Below are 21322 nucleotides of genomic sequence, written 5' to 3'. Positions count from 1 at the left end.
TCATTAATAGTTGTTCTTTTTTGATCATCAATAGTTCTTGTGTGTGTGTGTGTGTGTGTGTGTGTGTGTGTATACACTGTCATTTTGGCATTTGAAAGAGAACATGAACAAAACCAATATATACTAAAGTAACAAAAAGTTCAATATTTATATACTAAAGTATTATTTAGTATTATTTATATACTATTTATATTATTAATAATTTGAATTAGCATTTATTTTTATATTTTAGTTTGAATTAATTTATCTTTATGTTTTAATTTTAGTATAAGTTTTAGTAATATTGTTATGTGCTTTTGTCATTTTGATTAGTTTTAGTTTTTTTATATTTCTACACTATATTGCCAAAAGTTTTGGGACGTCTGCCTTTGCATGCACATGAACTTTAATGACATCCCATTCTTAATCCATAGAGTTTAATATTGAGCTGGTCCACCCTTTGCAGCTATAACAGCTTCAACTCTTCTGGGAAGGCTTTCCACAAGGTTTAGGAGTGTGTTTATGGGAATTTTTGACCATTCTTCTAGAAGCGCATTTGTGAGGTCAGGCAGTGATGTTGACTCCCAGTCTCCGCTCTAATTCATCCCAAAGGTGTTCTATCGGGTTGAGGTCAGGAGTCTGTGCAGGCCAGTCAAGTTCCTCCACACCAAACTCACTCATCCATGTCTTTATGGACCTTGCTTTGTGCACTGGTGCGCAGTCATATTGGAATAGGAAGGGGCCATCCCCAAACTGTTCCAACAAAGTTGGGAGCATGAAATTGTCCAAAATGTCTTGGTATGCTGAAGCATTAATAGTTCCTTTCACTGGAACTAAGGGGCCAAGCCCAACCCCTGAAAAACAACCCCCACACCATAATCCCCCCTCCATCAAACTGTACACTTGGCACAATGCAGTCAGGCAAGTGCCGTTCTCCTGGCAACTGCCAAACCCAGACTCATCCATCGTGTTGCCAGACAGAGAAGCTTGATTCGTCACTCCAGAGAACACGTCTCCCCTGCTCTAGACTCCAGTGGCGGGGTGCTTTACACTACTGCATCCGACGCTTTGCATTGCACTTGGTGATGTAAGGCTTGGATGCAGCTGCTCGGCCATGGAAACCCATTCCATGAACCTCTCTACGCACTGTTCTTGAGCTAATCTGAAGGCCACACGAAGTTTGGAGGTCTGTAGCTTTTGACTCTGCAGAAAGTTGGCGACTTCTGCGCACTGTGCGCCTCAGCATGCGCTGACCCCGCTCTGTGATTTTACGTGGCCTACCACTTCATGGCTGAGTTGCTGTTGCTCCCAATTGCTTCCACTTTGTTATGATACCACTAGTTGACCGTGGAATATTTAGTAGTGAGGAAATTTCACAAATGGACTTATTGCACAAGTGGCAACCTATCACAGTATCACACTTGAATTCACTGATCTCCTGAGAGCGACCCATTCTTTAACAAATGTTTGTAGAAACAGTCTGCATGCCTAAGTGCTTGATTTTATACACCTGTGGCCATGGAAGTGATTGGAACAAACCTGAATTCAATGATTTGGAGGGGTGTCCCAATACTTTTGGCAATATAGTGTATATAGCTGTAATTTTTTTTTCAGTTTTAGTCTTTTCAAACTTCAGCTTATATAAGAAATGTTGCCAAGGCAACATTTCTAATACAACAATAACAGCACTAAAAGGATAAATTAGATTTCCTATAGTTTCTCAATGAAAATACTCACACACTATTATCCAAAACTAGCACCACTGTGTCATTTATGCCCAATTTGAACTATAAATCTCACTTAGCCATGTTATAGCAATATATTTTGTTTGTCAAAAGATTTTATGACTTTTCACTTCAAATTATTATATAGAGAGAGCTATTCAGCTGTTTGTAGTCCAAAAAATTTAAACGAATAAGCAGTTGGAGGCAATGTGAAAGTGTTTCCATTGAGGTCTATGGTTTACATTACTTGAAAAGACTTTCAAGTTTTGATCTACAATTCAAACACAATAATATATAAAAATGTAAATTTTGAAGCCAAACACACACACACACACACACACACACATATATATATATATATATATATATATATATATAGCTGACAAATTACCATATAACACTAAAACTTATGTCCAATTCTTCAAGCACTTAAATTCATCTTTGTGGTAGTTGTAGTTCTTTAGTTGCTGTAGTTATTTAACAACTTTTTTTAACTTACAGCGGCCCACTTTTCCACTTGTCTTGAGGCAAAAAAGTCAATATAAGTTCTTTGTCTGAGGGTACTTCTTATTGCGTTGTTTTATAAAACAGTATGTTTTATAACAAATTATAACGCTTTATCATAAAATGAAGTTTTTTTTTTAAATTCATTATCAAATGAAGGGCAGAATGCGTGTGACTTGAGATAACATTATTTCAAAACGCGCGAGCACAATTCTTACACTGCGCACGCGCGCTGGTGACGTCGCAGTGTTTTGCTGGGGATGCGCGCACACGTGAACGCTGTTCTTTTCATTGCTGGAGTAAAATTAATTCGGTTCACACCTGCGAGGGTCTCCCTGTAAGGGGTGCCAGCAGATGTCCAAATAGACCGCCGTGTGCTGTCATCCAGTCCTGGTCCGTTTCTGTTCTGCTGTGGATCAGCTGTACGCTGTGAGTTCACATGAAGATGTTTATGTGTGGGTTATCTTCCGTTTTTAGTTAGCCTTAGCATGTAGCCTCATATCACCTCTGTGAGACTTAAACTCTCACCTGATTTACACCAACACTTTCAGATGAAGTTATACGAAGAAAATATTAAATACGAAGAAAGGATTCCTGTTTTCCCTCTCTAGTAACACAGGCGTAATGTTCCTCAGTCTACAGCTAGACCTGAACTAAAATATTTTATTGTTTATATATTTACATTGTTGTATTATGTTTCAGAATGTCTCTTTCTTTCTAAGATGCTGCTGAAAAGATTCATGTATCCTAAAGGATGCTTAGTGAGCTGTTTCATTGAGACACTGCTTCTTTTGAGACAGATCTTTTTGGTTAATCCTTTTTAAAAGTAACTTTCTCAACAAATGTCAATATACAGCTGCCAGTTTCTAAGCTAATATACAGATACAAAAATGGACACAAATGATCTGATCTTTACTCCATCCAATAGTTAAAATTCTGTCATCATTTACTTACCCTTATGTCTTTCTACACTTTCTTTCTTTTGTTTATCTTGAAATAAGATATTTTGAAGAATGTTGGTAACCAAAATTTTTTAGTTCCCATTGACTTGCATTGTATTTTTGTCCATACAATGAAAGTTGTGGGAACCGAAACTGTTTGGGAACATTCTTCAAAATATCTTCCTTTATGTTCCACAGAAGAAAGTATGTAAAATAAGTTTGGATTTTGTGTGTATTTGGGATCAGCTGTGTTGTTTTAAAGTGGTCACTAATGTGTCCTGCAGAAATCATCATCCTGCAGTGCCTGAGGCTTTGTCACTCCACCCCACCCCCTGTCGTCATGGCACCCAAGGACATCATGACCAATTCACATGCCAAATCCATTTTGAATGCCATGAACGCCCTAAGAAAGAGCAACACGCTGTGTGACATCACTCTGAGGGTGGAGGGCACAGATTTCCCAGCCCACCGCATTGTGTTGGCAGCCTGCAGTGATTATTTCTGTGCCATGTTCACCAGCGAGGTAACAAACACCCTCTATATCCACACTCATCACTCACATTACAGAAATCACTGTGGTCTTAAAGAATTAGTTCACTTTGAAATGAAAATTAGCCCAAGCTTTACTCACCCTCAAGCCATCCTAGGTGTAAATGACTTTCTTCTTTCTGATGAACATAATCACAGAAATATTAATAAATATCCTGACGCATCCGAGCTTTATAATGGCAGTGATAGGGATCAACGAGTATAAGCTGAAGAAAGTGTCTCCATCCACATACATCCATCATAAACATACTCCACACGGCTCCGGGGGGTTAATAAAGGCCTTCTGAAGCGAAGCGATGCGTTTGTGTAAAAAAAAAAAAAAAAAAATCCATATTTAACAAGTTATGAAGTAATATATATCTTTCACATGAGCCGCCTTCCATATTCAACGTACGCAGAAAGTGTCAAACTCTTGCAGTTCACAAAGCTTAAGTTACACCCTACGCCTTCCCTATTCAGCTTACGGAAAAAGTGTAACTGACGTGACGCCAGTTTACACTTTCTTCGTAAACTTCAATACGGAAGGCGGTCTGGCGGAAGCTAGATATTTTACTTCATAACTTATTTTTTTTTTTACACATGCATTGCTTCGCTTCAGAAGGCCTTTATTAACACCCAGGAGCCGTGTGGAGCACATATTTAGGATGGATGGATGTACTGGAAGCACTGGAAGCACTTTCTTCAGCTCATACTCATTGATCCCTATCTCTGCCATTATAAAGCTAGGATGCGTCAGGATATTTATTAATATTTCTGTGATTATGTTCATCAGAAAGAAAAAAGTCATACACACCTAGGATGGCTTGAGGGTGAGTAAAGCTTGGGCTAATTTTCATTTCAAAGTGAACTAATCCTTTAACTGGAGCGGTCTGTTCACAATTTATGTCTCAAAAAACTATAAAGACCAAAATTAATGTCAATGAAAAGCCTTCATTTGAGCATCATTGTATTAAAATACACTCCATTGGGGTCCTGACATGGCAGACTTGCTTCAACATTCCCTGTCCTCTCTCTACTAATCCATATCAATAAGATTGGCACAAAGATCAAAAAAATAAAAAAATCACTTTAACTTTGTTGCAATTCTGCTCCTTCACAGTAGGAGGTGCAGGCGGTCTCTTATTCTCAGATATGTTGAAGCTGGTTTAGTGTTACTAGAGTAAACACGACGCATGTATTCAAGCTAGATGCAAACTGATTGATGATAATGTTGTACAATGTAAGAAAAATAGTGTTATAGCATAATATAGGGATATATATAAAATAAAGATAATTGTACTAGTGGTCTGTAAACGTGTAGGTTGAAATTGAGTTGAAATAGTTTGCAAGGGCATGAATTTAAACACAATGAGGCTGTAAAAGCTGACTGGTGAGAAGGTGAGTTTGGCTGATGCCATTTAAAGGGTTAGTTCACCCAAAAATGAAAATTCTGTCATTAATTAGTCACCCTCATGTCGTTCCACACCCATAAGACCCTCGTTCATCTTCAGAACACAAATTAAGATATTTTTGATGAAATCCTAGAGTTATGACTCGTGCATAGACAGCAATATAATCACCACTTTCAAGGTCCAGAAAGGTAGTAAAGATATCGTTAAGACAGTTGACGTGGCTGCAGTGGTTCAACCTTAATTTTATGAAGCGACGAGAATACTTTTTGTGTGCAAAAACAAAACAAAAATAACGACTTTATTCAACAGTCTCTTCTCTTCCCTGTCATTATCCTTACGCAGGTGACGCAGTAAGCACAGTGAAGGCTTCCGTGTTAATGAGCCGCCGTTCTGACGTAGAACCTGGAAGCGCTGGATGTAAACGACGTATGAAAATGACACAGAAGTGAAGATAGTGTTGAATAAAGTCGTTATTTTTGTTTTGTTTTTGCGCACAAAAAGTATTCTCGTCGCCTCATAAAATTAAGGTTGAACCACTGCAGTCACGTCGAGTTTTTTAATGATGTCTCAAGTGTTGATTATATTGCTGTCTATGGATGAGTCATATATCTCTCAGATTTCATCAAAAAATATCTTGATTTGTGTTCCAAAGATGAACGAAGGACGTACAGGTGTGGAACGACATGAGGGTGAGTAATTAACAACAGAATTTTCTTTTTTGGGTGAACTAACCCTTTATTATTAAAACACGTAAAAGCTTAAGGGGTTATTACTTATCACTAATGTTATAGAATAAAACGTGAAAATAGTTTGAGCTTGTGTTCACCAATGCTATTTCAGGCATTTATCTAAAAACCCATTAAAAAAAACCCCATTAACTTCAGGACAGTGGAACAGGAAGTGCAAAAATGCCAACTCATTTCCGGGTTTATGCCTACAAAAATGTGTCATCCCTGCAGCACTCTATAATGATGATATTACAGCTGTGGTGATAGGGTAGAAATATTATACATTTGCTGTCCTTATCATTTATTTTTGTTTCAGTTATTTGTTACAACTGTAGCTTTTATTTTGTACTCAATCTGGAATGCTGGTTTTGGAAAGCTGGCTTGTTTGTCAGTTTTTTTGCCAAGACAAGGGAAGAAAATTGATAATGGAAGAAAAACAAAACAAAAAAAAACCTTGACAGCTTTTCCCCCCCAGAGTGAATAAATCCATACAAATGCATCATTTTTAATTTACAGTCTAAATTGTGTTTTGATTTAAATGGTTGTAAAAAGAAAAATATTTTTTATGTCACTCTATTTTTTTGTTACTCTATAGCTTGCTGAAAAAGGGAAGTCCTTTGTGGACATTCAGGGCCTCACAGCATCCACCATGGAGATCCTGCTGGATTTTGTTTACACAGAGACGGTGCTGGTTACTGTAGAAAACGTTCAGGAGCTGCTGCCCGCTGCCTGTCTCTTGCAGCTTAAAGGTACAAACACACAAACCAGCCCAGCTCACATTGTTGTTTTGTTGTTATTGGATTCTAACATTGAAGTGTCCCCATTATGCACCTTTCATGCAGTATGTAATATAGCTGTCTGTGAATGTAAATGGTCTGCAAAGTTGTAAACTTGAAAGTGCACGATAAATAAAGTTATTGTCTCCCAAAAGAAAGAATCGACTATGAACCGCCTAAATGAGTTGTCAGGAATTCCAGTCTCACTTCTGTGACCTGTATATGTAACGCGGTAACACATTTGCATATTGTCCACCTACGGTCTTCATTGGCTGCTCGTGAACGATGTCTATGACCCACCCTCAAACACTGTAGCTGGTTTGTGTTGTGTACATGTCGAGAAGACGCTGTTTTCTGCTCTGCAAAAGCAAATTCTCTTTTTAAGCACTTCCAAACAGTGAGGTCAGTGGTTAAAATTACCACAGGGATACCACATCAGTATAACCTTTTGACGATGGCTTCTCAAATCTGTAAGGGCTAAATGGGATTTACAAAACGCTTATCCATTAAAGATGGGACAGTACCCACTTTATTTGGACCAGCTTGCTCCTAAGAATCACAACCTGTAAGTATGATTAATTATTGATGTATATATTTTCTACCACGTGTTCAAAATACGTAGTTTTGTGTTTTATAATGTGTAAGTCTCCGGCTACCCAAAATAGAAATATACACATCGTTTGTTGATGGACATACAGTACACTTGTTAATGCTGATGCTCATTATGTATGACAAACTGAGTAGTGTATCACTAAGAAACGTCCTGCTCAAGTCGTCCTTGCGATGGAGGTTCAGGTTGAATAACTAGTTCTTCCAATATTTCATCATTGGACTAGCGCTCGGATTGATATGGTAAAATCGTTACTGTCTTTACAGTGTGTGTACAATTGCTGAGCTTTAGGAAGCCTCCGGGGCTGAAATTCAGTTATGGTAATGAGTGTTTCATTTCCAACATGCACTGTAAGCAGTAGACCAATCACAACAGACTGGGCCGTCTGACTAATCAGAGCAGAGTAGGCTTGAGGAAAGGAGGGGTTTAGAGAAACTGAAGCATTGGACGAATCATTTGAGAATCATTGGAAAATGTGGTGATGTGCAGTGTATATTATGGGAAAATTAAAGTGTTTTTTGACCTTTGATGCAAGTAAACCTGTTGTAGAAGTCCTCCAAATCAAAATTAGAAACTGTTAAAATAGCATAATAGGGGCATTTTAACGAACCCATTTCACGTTTGAGAGTTGATTACATGTACAACGTTTATCAATTTTTATATGTGCTTATTGCTTAAAGTAAAATAAGATAAGCACATCTGAATGAAGCTAATTATAACCCTTTTTTTAACCTGTGATATGGTATGTATTTGATTTTACATGTGGCATTTTAAAAAATATTCTGCATGAATTGATTGTTTTTCTGCTATGAGAGAATGAACATCACATGCTTGTTGAGATCTGAGCATAATAAGGAGTCACTGAGACTCTAATTATATGAAGGAGACAAACACAAGTACAAACCTGCATGAAATCAGGGTGCAATTATTGCCAAAGACCTGCTATTACAGCTCAGCTGCCGAAAATAAAGATTAGAGGAGAATTTGATTGATCTCTAAGAAGTTTTTTATTCAATCTGTGTCTGTCTTCAATGCCTCCACAAAAGAAAAAAAACAAAGGAAGTATGGCCATTTTTAGCAAACATTAACAGACTCATCTTAAGACAACGCACACCAGTCAGCAGTTACATTTACCTGGTTTTGAACTTGACACTGCTCAAGAAATAAATCTCCCAATTATCAATGTTGAAAACAATTGTGCTGCTTAATATTTTTGTGAAACCATTTTTCCTGGATTTTTTAATTTATAGAAAGTTCAAAAGAACAGCTTTTATAAGAAGCTGATTTTTTTTGTAACAATGTAAAAGTATTCACTTTCACTATTTGAACTATTTTCACGAGTCCTTGCTGAATAAGTGTTAATTTCTTTTACAAAAGTCTCGCTGAAATCTTTTGAATGGTAGTTTATCTTCTTCTCAAAATACACATAATTTACCTACAAATCTCTCTTTGTAGTGTGTGGGATAAAAAGTAAAGATTTCTTAAAATGTATTTTTAAACCGAAATGGGTGGAAAAACATGAATCACATTCAGTCACTTTGAAATGTTACATGATGTGCATCCAGTCATAACCTCTTCTCAGGATTAGTGTATCATTTAATAATTGTATATGTATATGGTTATAAAAGCTGATTATGGTTATAAAAAGACTTGCAATGCTTTAAGCTTTCTAAGGAACACTGTGTCCTTGGAAACAAAATGGAAAACAACACATCCCAGATGTTTCTAAGATCAGGCTCTTCTACCAAATTGAGAAAGATAAGTAGAGCAATTGTACGTTGTCTGAAATAGGGAAAAAATCCTTTTCAGGCATCTATAAAATCTATTGAGCACTGAAACTAGAACACGTTTCTGAGAAAGGCTGTGACAAAAAAGCCCTGTGACAAAATCTAAAATCTTTTGAAAGTTGAGTTCTTTGTCCTGAAATTGAAACGTTCATGTTTGGCACAAACAAAATGTAGCCTGACACCCAGGTAACACCTGTTCCCAACACTCCCTGCTGTCAAAAATGATGGTGGCAGCATTAGGCTTCTGGGTTACTTTGAGCAGGAGGAAATGGAAATTGCCATCAAGAGCAGTATAACTATGGCCAAATCCCTCAGGTGATCTGCATTAAAGACGAAAGCCCGTTTCTCAGCACGCCAGTTGCCAATGACAAGAAATGAATGTTGTTGAATAATCATAGCAGGTTCGTCTGCAAAAAATGATACTGAGGCTATAATATGTGCGGGGAAAAAAAAAAAAGTTTGCTTCTTTACATCTGCTTGATGCATTCATTCAATTTGCCAGTTGAGTGGAGGTTATTCTGTTGTATTTAATGCACAGATAAACAAGTCTGATGTTATTGTGTGTGTGTGTGTGTGTGTTCCTCACAGGTGTGAAGAGGGCTTGCTGTGATTTTCTTAATAGTCAGTTGGATCCATCAAACTGTCTGGGAATCAGAGACTTTGCAGAAACGCACAACTGTCTGGACTTGATGCAGGCTGCTGAACTGTTCTCACAAAAGCATTTTGCTGAGGTGGTGCAACAGGAAGAGTTTATGCTGCTCAGTCAGAGTGAAGTGGAAAAGCTCATCAAGTGTGATGAGATCCAGGTGAGATTGTCTGCAGTGACCTTCTCTGCCCTCTTTCACTTTCGATGAGTCCCTGCTTTCGAGTGCACCTGCAAAACTCGTTAAGTTATTGCGACAGTGCCACACATTCAAGTTGGAAACATAACACGGAAGTATTCTAAACAAAACAAATTATATTGTGAACAGTAAACACAAATGACTACATCTGAATTCAGAAAAAAAAAATCATTTCTATCACATTTATACATTGTATCTAAATGTTTGTTACATAAAGCTAAACGTGAAAGTTGAGCGATTAACTTTACACTTGTTCATCAGCTGTTCATCACCCCTTTAAAATAACTGAAATACAGCCTATAAAATTAAACTTGCAAAATCATTCTTTACCATTCACTACAGACTTGCTTTCCGCTTACTGATATCTATAGATTTGAGATATACAGTGCCACTTGAAAGTTTGTGAACCCCTTGCAGAATCTGTGAAAAATTAACAAAATAAAAGAGATAATACAAAATGCATGTTAATTTTTATTTAGTACTGTCCTGATTAAGATATTTTACATAAAAGATGTTTACATATAATTCACAAGACAAAAAAAAGCTGAATTTATTAAAATGACCCCATTCAAAAGTGTGTGAACCATTGATTCCTAATACTGTGTGTGGTTACCTGGATGATCCACGACTGTTTTTTTTTTTTTTTTTTTTTGTGATGGTTGTTCATGAGTCCCTTGTTTGTTCTGAGCAGTTAAATTGCCCAGCGTTCTTCAGAAAAATCCTCCAGGTCCTGCAGATTCTTTCAAGCATTTTTTTGCATATTTGAACCCTTTCCAGCAGTGACTGTATGATTTTGAGATCCATCTTTTCACACTGAGGACAATTGAGGGACTCAAACACAATTATTAAAAAAGGTTCAAACATTCACTGATGCTCCAGAAGGAAACACGATGCATTCAATTTACCTTGAAGAACAAGGTAAATTGTACTCAATTTGTCTTCCGGGAAACATGTAGGTATCTTCTGTTGCTTCCAAAGGGCAGTACTAAATGAAGAAAATTGATATTTAAACAAAATAAGAAAAATTTGGACACCTTCATCCTGTTCAAAAGTTTTCACCCCTGACTCTTAATGCATCGTATTTCCTTCTGGAGCATCAGTGAATGTTTGAACCTTTTTTAATAGTTGTGTTTGAGTCCCTCAAGTGTCCTCAGTGTGAAAAGATGGATCTCAAAATCATACAGTCACTGCTGGAAAGGGTTCAAATATGAAAAAGATGCTGGAAATCTGAAGAATCTGCAGGACCAGGAGGATTTTTCTGAAGAACAGAGCTCAGTTTAACTGCTCAGAACAAACAAGGGACTCATGAACAACCATCACAAAACAAACAAACAGTCGTAGATCATCCAGGTAACCACACACAGTATTAAGAATCAATGGTTCCCAAACTTTTAAACTGGGTCATTTTAATAAATTCAGCTATTTTTTGTCTTGTGAATTATATGTAAACATATTTTATGTAAAATATCTTAATCAGGATAGTACTAAATAAAAAATAACATGCATTTTGTATTATCTCTCACATTTTCACAGATTCTGCAAGGGGTTCACAAACTTTCAAGTGGCACTGTATGATATTATCTTGTGCATCATCTAGAGTTCCTCTTGTAAATATGACTTTGCTTGGTCATTTATTTGCTCAGAACTTGCAATTACAATATTTCTGACTCCACTTGAAGGGCACAAGCAAATAAAAAAACACTGTAGAATATACTCATAAGTTTACATACCTACTGGTCAGAGTTGGACATTAGTCTGCAAAATTTGCACGGACTAACCAGTTCAGGCTGGTTTTGAGTACCATATTTCTCCGCAAGTTTGAAATGTCTTTCTTTTGTGTTTTTGAGACTTTCAGCAACAAAATGTAATAGACAAGTAAAAACGCAAGTGCAGACCTGTAACCCCCCTTTTAGTCTTGTTTTATGCACACATGGACTCTCAGACAAAAACACCAACCTTTTGTGTTGTTAAATTCTTGTCTTTCACTACAGTCCATTAATTCTGAAGGTGTAATTACAACGTTTGGACTTAAATTTATGGTTGCATGCAAAAGTCACATATCTAAACCATGAAAATTAGAAGCAACAAATAAAGTTAGTTTTGCCACAAGGGTTTGTACCTCAACAAATCTGAATGTTAATGTACATGTGTAGGTTGACTCCGAAGAGCCTGTATTCGAGGCAGTTCTGAACTGGGTTAAGCACAACAGAAAAGAGAGAGAGCCGTACCTGCCTGATCTACTGGAGTATGTGCGCATGCCGCTGCTCACCCCAAGATACATCACTGATGTCATTGACATAGAGGTCAGCTTCTGCCAAATACATGGTGCCTGCATGAATGTAAAGGATGCTGCGGTTGCAAAGACTTTAATGTTCATGGGGTCGATGTCCCCACCTGTGTTTTTATTTTGTGTGTGTTATTGCATGATATTTGTATTGAGTGTTTGTGTCTGTGTTTCAGCCATTGATACGTTGCAGTCTGCCATGTCGAGATTTGGTTGATGAAGCAAAGAAGTTTCACCTCCGGCCAGAGTTGCGCAGCGAGATGCAGAGTCCTCGAACCCAAGCGAGACTCGGTCTGATGCCTCTGTGTGTTTTCAGTATTTAGGCTTAAAATCCTTCAGTCTAATTGATCTCAAAATATATCATTCATTATGTCAGTTCACTCTTTTGCTGAATCAGTTTTGCATGTCATAACATGTTTGTGATTTTCTTGTGAAGCCTTGTACAACTACTTTCTGACACTGGAATGGGTTTTAGGTGCCAAAGAGGTTCTGTTGGTTATCGGAGGATTTGGCAGCCAGCAATCACCCATTGACGTTGTTGAGAAGTATGATCCCAAAACCCGCGAGTGGAGCTTTCTTCCTGTGAGTTATGTTGTCCTTTGATAAAACAGTGGACAAAAGGGCCACTGAAGCAAACATCATCATGTATGTTTGTAATATTTTTTTTTAGCATGTTAGTGTAATGAAGTGTGATCCTGTATGAATTTTGAAGGTAATTCGACCAGCAGTTTGCTAATTAACAGCAGAGGAAAAACAGCAAAGGGAATTCTCTCAAAACATCTTTTATGTTCCAGAACATTGCAAGGAAGCGACGCTACGTTGCCACCGTCGCCCTGAATGATCGCGTCTACGTTATCGGTGGTTATGACGGTCGATCGCGGTTGAGTTCGGTTGAGTGTTTGGACTACACGGCAGATGAAGATGGAGTCTGGTATTCTGTTGCCACAATGAATGTACGCAGAGGCCTTGCAGGAGCTACAACCCTTGGAGGTATCTATTCTGTATGGGGAAATTATGCTTTTTCTTACACAATCATTGAGTTCTAGTGGTTTCTTATGGATTCTGGGTCAAGGTGGATTGCGTTTATGAAGATTTACAGGTACATGAGCATTGAATGAAGCAGCACAGTTCACATAAGACTGAAACTGAATCTGCCAACCAAACAAGTTCAGTGAGTTTGAATTATGTGGGTTCAGTGGATGATTTTCTTTAGTGTTCTTAGGCTACATCGCCTGAAGCGCTTTTCTTTTTCAAGTCGGTTGAACAAACCAGCTTTGTGTCAAATAGAACGTTGGGGTTTTTTTTAGAACTAGTCAAGCTTGGACTGATTTTTTTCTTTCTTTCTTTTTTTCACAGATATGATCTATGTTGCGGGTGGATTCGATGGAAGTCGACGTCACACCAGCATGGAGCGTTATGACCCCAATATTGACCAGTGGAGCATGCTGGGAGATATGCAGACTGCCAGAGAGGGAGCAGGATTGGTTGTAGCCAGCGGCCTCATATATTGTTTAGGTAGTGTTTTATTAGTTGTTGAAATGAATATAAATGAATATGACTGGATGTCTGGACATTTCTTCTAGTTTTCTTGTGCTGAGAAACCAACAATACATTTGCTCCTAACTAGCATCGATAATGGCAGGAACTCAAAAGGCTTGGCAAAGACATGTTCAGACAGACATGCAGCTTTTCAAACATGGTAAACATTGTTGTTGTGGCTTCAGGTGGTTATGATGGTCTGAACATCCTGAATTCTGTAGAGCGGTATGACCCTCACACAGGACACTGGACAAGCGTCACTCCCATGGCCAACAAACGCTCAGGTACACCCACAGACTTCTTTTTAACACATAGAATATGAAAATATTATATTTAATAACAGGTCCTAAAAATATTTGTGAATAGAAACAGTTCTATATAGTGCATGTTGCTTATACTACCGTTCAAATGTTTTTTTTTTTTTTTTTCTCAAATTAGTTTCATATCAAATAATAATCCGCAAACCCCCACTGAAGACCACTGCTATATACCATGACTGCTTTTATTTATGCGTTACAGGGGCTGGTGTGGCTTTGCTAAATGATCACATATATGTTGTCGGAGGGTTTGACGGCACAGCCCACCTGTCTTCCGTAGAGGTGTACAACATCCGCACAGACTATTGGACCACTGTGGCCAATATGACCACACCACGCTGCTACGTAGGAGCCACAGTCCTGAGGGGCCGCCTTTATGCCATTGCAGGGTAAGATGACAATGTAATACCTTTACCATTTGTGTTTGTGCTGTTGTTACTACCAGAAAATAAATGTATGACTTGATCATTTGCTTTGATATTGCATGTATGTTCTTTCTGCAGATATGATGGGAACTCGCTGCTCAGCAGCATTGAATGTTATGACCCTGTGATTGACAGCTGGGAAGTGGTGACTTCAATGGCAACACAGCGCTGTGATGCAGGAGTTTGTGTGCTTAGAGAAAAATGAGAAGAGAAACTATTCTGACATAAAGACGCTTTATAATGACATCTGGAAGCTGGAATCTGTACTCCATTGCTCAGTGGAGCATCAGATCCCATTACCAGCCTTTTTATGACTCTTTGCTCTTTTTGGATTTACGTTGTTTTTTTTTTTTGCCATCTGAGATCTCAGTCCCTTAATGAGGGAGAAAAACACTAACTTTATGATAAAGTCAACATGTGTGTTTTACCACCATGTTTTTGTCCTCTTCATACAGAACTCTGTGATCTTTTAATACTTGTGAGATTTACTCAGTTGGGTCCTCTAAAGTGCAATATAATAACCTACTGGTGTCAAAATGTCTCAGAGAAGAGACAAGTATGTGTATGCCTTACTGCCCAAGTGACTGAATCCTTCCTGATGGAGAGAATATTGTCAGATTCATCAGGATGTGACAGCAGAGGTGCTTTGCGTAATCTGTTTTGATCCTGTCTGTAACATCCATTATGACATTGCTGTCATCATCTCTGGTTGCTGGGGCTCCTCTCATTGACTCGACCCTTTATCAACATGCCTGATGCACCAGGGATTTTTCCGTCATGTACAGAACCATCAGCGAGATATCATGAAGCCAGTGTGCTGGTGTTTTAGTAGTGTGAATCTGAATGCGCAGGTGAATTTAGCTGTGCTCTCTCTGTGAAAAGTGTCTTGTTAAATACTGAAAACTGACCCGTTAATATGAATGAAGGATGACTTGCATGGTGGATGTTCTTCAGTATATCATTGATGTGGTATGCTGTTTTAATAGTGTGATTCCATGATAAAGACAATAAAGGAAAAGTCTGTTTATCATGTAACAACTGAAGCCATTACAAATGTTTCACATCATCAGCTTACCTGTGAGATCATTTTAAAATAGGAGATGCTAGAAATCAATCTCAAGTCACACTGGTCCACACTTGCTGAATATTATGGTAGCTGCACTCCCTCTGCCAAAATAACAAAAATATTTTAATTATTGTCTGATGAATTTGCTATTATTTCATTATTTAAAGACCCATTGCAATTGTTAGATTTGCAGTTCTTTATTGTGCTGACATTCTTCCTACTGAAACAGGAAGTTGAGACATGCATCCAGTGCTGCCTTCAAGTACACCTGGGAAACTCAAACTTCAGATGTTCATCAACATTCTCCTTTCAACGTTACAACTCAGAACCTCGCGTATCATCTAGAATTCCGAGTTTCCCACTTGTAAATACAACTCTTTTCTAGCTTTCAGGTGTACACTAGCATAGATTACTTCAGAGCTGATACATAGACTAAAAGACAAAGAACCTTAGTTTTGTTTTTACTGGGTCTTTAAATGATTTGAGTTAATGTTAAAGAACTTTTGTGAAGAAAACTGTCGAACAAAAGAAATACCTGAAGCACCTCAGAGGAAATTTGATCTTTCCAAGGAAACCTCCCCTTCTCGTGAAGACAAAAAATTTAAATAATTCAGCTCTCCTATAACCTTTTTTTTTTTTTTTTTGTCAGGATTCAAGGCGGAGACATGATGGCCCAACTATTTCGCTCTCGAGAACGGTTAGAAATGTTGCAACACTTTTAAATCCAAAATGAGTGTTTGGTTACACCAATCACATGGCAAGGAGGGAGCTGATGGTGCTGCTGGCCAATCGCGAGCTGCAGCGGGAGGTGTGAGCGCGCACGCGAGTATATAGACTGAACCACGGACCTTTAGCCCCATATTGCTGTGTTGGCGGAGATACGTTACGCGTCTGCAGTCAACGGAGCTCAAAACAGATTTTTGGTGATTTTTTTTTCCCACCGAAAGACTTTAACGTTTTCTCTAAAACTTGTATCCACGAAGACTAAATCAAAATGGTAAGTAAGGCTCTAGGCTCTAAAATAGAAATGCTTTACAGCTTTAATAAAAAAAAAAAATCAAGCGTGGTCTTTTTCACTTTTTGAATCGTTTTATTAAACAGACTTCGTAGTCGCGTGGCTCTCTTTGAAGCATCTTAAAGGGGCAGTGCACTTAAATGTGAAAATTTTGGTATTCACCGTAATGTAATATCAAACCAGTGTCACTTTCTCTTTTCCGTGGAACACAAAAGGAGATTTTGGGCAGATTGACAGTCTGCATTCACGTTTAAAAAGATGTGACTCAAACTGTCAGTAAAGTACTTCAGGAGAAAAAAAATAATGCAGGTTTGGAGTAACATGAGGGTGACTTCATTTTTGAGTGAACGATCCCTTTAAGACATTGACACCGCAAAAGTTACTTTTGTCACACCAACCAACTTTTTATAACGATTGCAAGCGTCGTTTTATCTCCACATCTCTTCCGTGTCTTCACTTTGACTTGAAATATTTATTGCCCTCGATGCAGGAAGTGTGACTCTTATGTAGGCGACCTTTGAAAATGAATATAATAGTCTTTTTCTGATTGGAATGTATGATTAGAGCGTAATGTGATATAATTCAGAAGGTGCGCGTGAGGAATTCCTGGAATCCTACCGCGGAGGCCGTTCACGCGCGCGGTCCGGTGGGAGCGCGAGGCTGGGGGATGGGAGTCTGCTGACTTTCCCCCCCAACTTTTACAGACTTTTAGCCCTCAAGCTATTCTTGGAGCGGTCGTTCTTTTAAAACGCCGTTACTTGTTTGTGTCGTTTTGATGTTAGCGGCTGAATTATTCTCTTCTTCCTCTGTTGTGTCAGAGTTCAGGTTACTGGCTCCTTCCTGTCGCCCATTTTACAATAAAACGCGAGAGATCGGAGAGCGCGCACTCTGAGTCAATTTCCTACTGTTAACCATTTTTAATAACTTAATGTGTTGTGAATTCTTTTCTGTCCTTACCGCAACGAGAATTCTGTCCTTTATTCACCCGCATGTTATTCCAAACTTGTGGGATTTTCTTCCTTCCATAGAACATAAAAGGATATATCTGTAAGAATTGGTTGCTTCAGTCAATGGAAGAATTGGCTGCTTCAGTCAATGAATTGCGTTCCTTTCACTCTCCATATAAATAAAGTGAATGGTGACTGAAGCTTATCTCATTTTGCGTTCCACTGAAGGGAGTCACACAGGTTTGGAACATTTTCTGAACCATCATTTTAACACCGGTTGGAGCTTTAAGATGAGGAAGTGAAATTCAAATGATTTCTGCAAGTACGTTCATTGGATATTCTTTGGTCTTTAGAGCAGACTAAAGAATGATTCATTCAGTCACTAAAATGCAGGAATCTGGCTCAGGTGTTGTCCAGGTTCCCTAGTGAGGTTCAGTCTCCCCTTTCAACTCCAGTTAGTGATTGAACTGTAATAGTTTCAAGTTCAGTTGCATGAGGAAGTTAAGACTTGAATTAAAGCTTCAGCTTCAATAGGTTCATGCAAGGTCAATATCCTACATTTAATTGACTTCAACTCGACAGACACAAATCTTATTTTTAAGACTATGGCCTTTAATTTTTTATTACTTGTCACTAAAAAAAGCTACCTGGCAAAGAAAATAGCAGTCTTTTATGTAATTGCTTTGGACACACTAAACATTTTATATATATATATATATATATAATATAATTTTATTTTTTTAATCAAAACCTGATGTAAAATACCTTTAACTGTGAAAGACTACCCATCATGTACTGAGGTCACCAGGTTCGCAGGCCTGGAGGCAGAAGTTGGTTGGCAGCCATTTAAAGCCATTTCTTTTTCTTTGTGTAGCGTGAGTGCATCTCCATCCATGTTGGCCAGGCCGGAGTACAGATTGGCAATGCATGCTGGGAGTTGTATTGCCTGGAGCATGGCATCCAGCCTGATGGCAATATGCCAAGTGATAAGACCATTGGTGGTGGGGATGACTCCTTCAACACTTTCTTCAGTGAGACTGGCTCTGGGAAGCATGTGCCACGAGCTGTGTTTGTGGATCTGGAGCCTGCAGTCATTGGTAAATGATTTATGTAACTGGTTATTGAAACTATCAACCATCATAAAAATTCTGTCTTGTAGCAAATTAGTTTTATTACCCCTGAAATTTTGAAATCTTTGTACGTTGACCAACATCCAGAGTGCAAATATTTAAGATTTAAGTTGGAATGCATGTTTTGTTTGTTTTTGTTTGTTTGTTTTTTTAAATATAGAGCTGTATATCAAAAACCTGTATCTTATGTTTCAGATGAGGTAAGGTCTGGAACCTACAGGCAACTGTTTCATCCGGAGCAGCTCATCTCTGGGAAGGAAGATGCAGCCAATAATTACGCCCGAGGCCATTACACTGTTGGCAAGGAGATTATTGATATGGTGCTGGAGCGTGTCCGCAAATTGGTATGAACTATAATTGAGACCTTCTAAGTAAGGATGCACAGACTATAATATTCAACTCAAAGGGTTCACCCAAAAATGAAAATTATCCCATGATTTACTCACCCTCTAGCCTCATCTTTCAGATGAACGCAATTGGAGACAGCTCCAGGGGGTTCTTCTGTAGGGCCTTCTGAAGTGAAGTGATGGGTTTTCGTAAAAAAAAAAAAAAAAAATCCATATTTACAACCTTAGCTATAATAACTAGCTTCCGCCAGACGGCCGTACGCATTGATTTGTTTGAAACGAGAAATTTTAAAGAGAAATGTCAGAGAATTCCGATATAAGAGGAGCTTGAGTTTGTTGCACAGCTCTATTTGTTTAAATCATGAGAAGCGTCTAAGCTTACGCTACTCCTACATCCTTCATCATACTTTGCATCACGGTCACTCCTGTGGCACAAGTTGACTTGCACAGTATGTGTACGGTCATCTGCCAGAAGCTAGTTATTTTAGATTTTAAAGTTTTAAATTTGGATATTTTTCTTACAAAAACCCATAGCTTTGCTTCAGAAGGCCTTTATTAATGGTCACCCTCGTGTTGTTCCAAACCTGTATGATTTTCTTCTGCAGAACATAAAACAATTTGAAACATGTTTTTAATGAAACCACTTTGGTTACTATTAACTTCCTATTTATTTCCTATCTTTTGTTCCACAAGATATCATGGAAATGTCATGTCAGTTTTGAACAACATGAGGGTAATTGAGTAAATTATCCATATCCCCTTACATAAGTGTAATTTAGACCAGTATATCTGCTGTACTCAATTGTTTCTTTTGTTTCTTTGTTTTGTCCCCCCCCCCCTCCTAATCTAGACAGACCAGTGCACCGGTCTCCAGGGTTTCCTGATTTTCCACAGTTTTGGTGGAGGCACTGGCTCCGGTTTCACATCCCTGCTGATGGAGCGTCTCTCGGTCGACTACGGCAAGAAGTCCAAGCTTGAGTTTGCCATCTATCCCGCTCCTCAGGTCTCCACCGCTGTGGTCGAGCCTTATAACTCCATCCTAACCACCCACACCACCCTGGAACACTCTGACTGTGCCTTCATGGTAGATAACGAGGCAATCTACGACATCTGCCGCCGAAATCTCGACATCGAGCGCCCCACCTACACCAACCTCAACCGTCTCATCGGTCAGATCGTGTCCTCCATCACCGCCTCGCTGCGCTTTGACGGTGCCCTGAACGTCGATCTGACTGAGTTCCAGACCAACTTGGTGCCGTATCCCAGAATCCACTTCCCCCTAGTCACATACTCTCCCATCATCTCTGCTGAGAAGGCTTACCATGAGCAGCTGTCCGTGTCTGAGATCACCAGCGCCTGCTTTGAGCCGTCCAATCAGATGGTGAAGTGTGACCCCCGGCATGGGAAGTACATGGCCTGCTGTATGCTGTATCGTGGTGATGTCGTACCCAAAGATGTCAATGCCGCTATTGCCAACATTAAGACCAAACGCTCCATCCAGTTTGTGGACTGGTGCCCAACTGGATTCAAGGTGGGAGAGATTGACAAAACATTCATGTGTCCTTTATTTAAACTTCAGTTAAGTTAACAATGTGTTCTCTTTATCGACAGGTCGGCATTAATTACCAGCCACCTACAGCGGTCCCTGGTGGAGATTTGGCCAAGGTACAAAGAGCTGTGTGCATGCTGAGCAACACCACGGCTATTGCCGAGGCCTGGGCCCGACTGGACCACAAGTTCGATTTGATGTACGCCAAGCGTGCCTTCGTACACTGGTATGTCGGCGAGGGAATGGAAGAGGGAGAGTTCTCAGAGGCCAGAGAGGATCTCGCTGCACTGGAGAAAGATTATGAGGAGGTTGGCACAGAGTCTGTGGAGGATGAAGAGGAGGGAGAGGAGTATTAAAGATGCTTTAAGAGGCTGATCTGAGACCTACAGTCAGAAAAGAAACTAGTCCTACTCCAGCACTTACAAGCAGTATTTTACCTCTCCAATGGCAAGCTGCCTTATAAAATCCCAATGATGGGAAACAATGCCCTGATGTGTGACTTATAAATGTTCTGTTGTGTCAGGTTTTGTTCTTTTTCTATACCTCCCATTCTGTCTGATTTCAAAGAAACGAGTTGCCAAAGGCATTTCTGTCTGTGAACACTTTGTTTTGTAAGCTGTCTTTCTCATACATGCTGTAAGTGATTAATACGAATAAATTGTCGTATCTATTGACTTTGTGTGTATTTCTTAAAGAGAAATGAATCCCTTAATGTGTTTCAGGTGATGTGAAGCTTTAGCTAGTGACTTCAAATGTTTCATAACTATAAGGTGGAAAATAGGTTCAAGGTTTTATCTGTTTATTTTAAAAAGATCTATTAAAGAACAAAAACAGGCTTTTAAACAGCTTCTATGTTTGATTTTCATATGTAG

General features: G+C 38.8%; 2 protein-coding genes and 1 long non-coding RNA gene across 4 annotated transcripts; 2 read left to right on the top strand and 1 right to left on the bottom strand.

Annotated features, from left to right (window-relative positions):
- The first annotated feature begins 2441 nt into the window (after positions 1-2441).
- Positions 2442-15434, top strand: klhl12 (kelch-like family member 12). Of its 2 annotated transcripts, none has more exons than XM_051904243.1 (12): positions 2442-2636; positions 3433-3671; positions 6412-6565; positions 9578-9795; positions 11985-12134; positions 12292-12406; positions 12591-12697; positions 12910-13105; positions 13472-13630; positions 13840-13938; positions 14174-14360; positions 14475-15434. In XM_051904243.1, exons 2-12 carry the CDS (start codon positions 3489-3491, stop codon positions 14599-14601), a joined length of 1695 nt encoding a protein of 564 aa, XP_051760203.1. In that variant the 5' UTR covers positions 2442-2636; positions 3433-3488; the 3' UTR covers positions 14602-15434. The 2 variants fall into 2 exon arrangements, with proteins under 2 accessions (XP_051760203.1, XP_051760204.1); XM_051904244.1 differs by having other exon boundaries at positions 2448-2662.
- Positions 14735-16147, bottom strand: LOC127517993 (uncharacterized). Its single transcript, XR_007931421.1, has 2 exons — positions 15998-16147; positions 14735-15563 (listed from the first exon to the last, which is right to left on the bottom strand). It is a non-coding gene; the product is annotated as an uncharacterized LOC127517993 (long non-coding RNA).
- A 79-nt stretch (positions 16148-16226) lies between these two features.
- tuba5 (tubulin alpha 5) lies at positions 16227-21124 on the top strand. Its single transcript, XM_051904245.1, has 5 exons — positions 16227-16459; positions 18299-18521; positions 18750-18898; positions 19752-20432; positions 20513-21124. The coding sequence occupies exons 1-5, from the start codon at positions 16457-16459 to the stop codon at positions 20804-20806; spliced, it is 1350 nt and encodes a 449-aa protein (XP_051760205.1). The 5' UTR covers positions 16227-16456; the 3' UTR covers positions 20807-21124.
- The last annotated feature ends 198 nt before the right edge of the window (positions 21125-21322 follow it).

Source organism: Ctenopharyngodon idella, chromosome 8 (genome assembly GCF_019924925.1).
Source record: "Ctenopharyngodon idella isolate HZGC_01 chromosome 8, HZGC01, whole genome shotgun sequence".
NCBI classification, from domain to species: Eukaryota; Metazoa; Chordata; class Actinopteri; order Cypriniformes; family Xenocyprididae; genus Ctenopharyngodon; species Ctenopharyngodon idella.
This window is presented reverse-complemented; position numbering and strand designations above follow the sequence as displayed.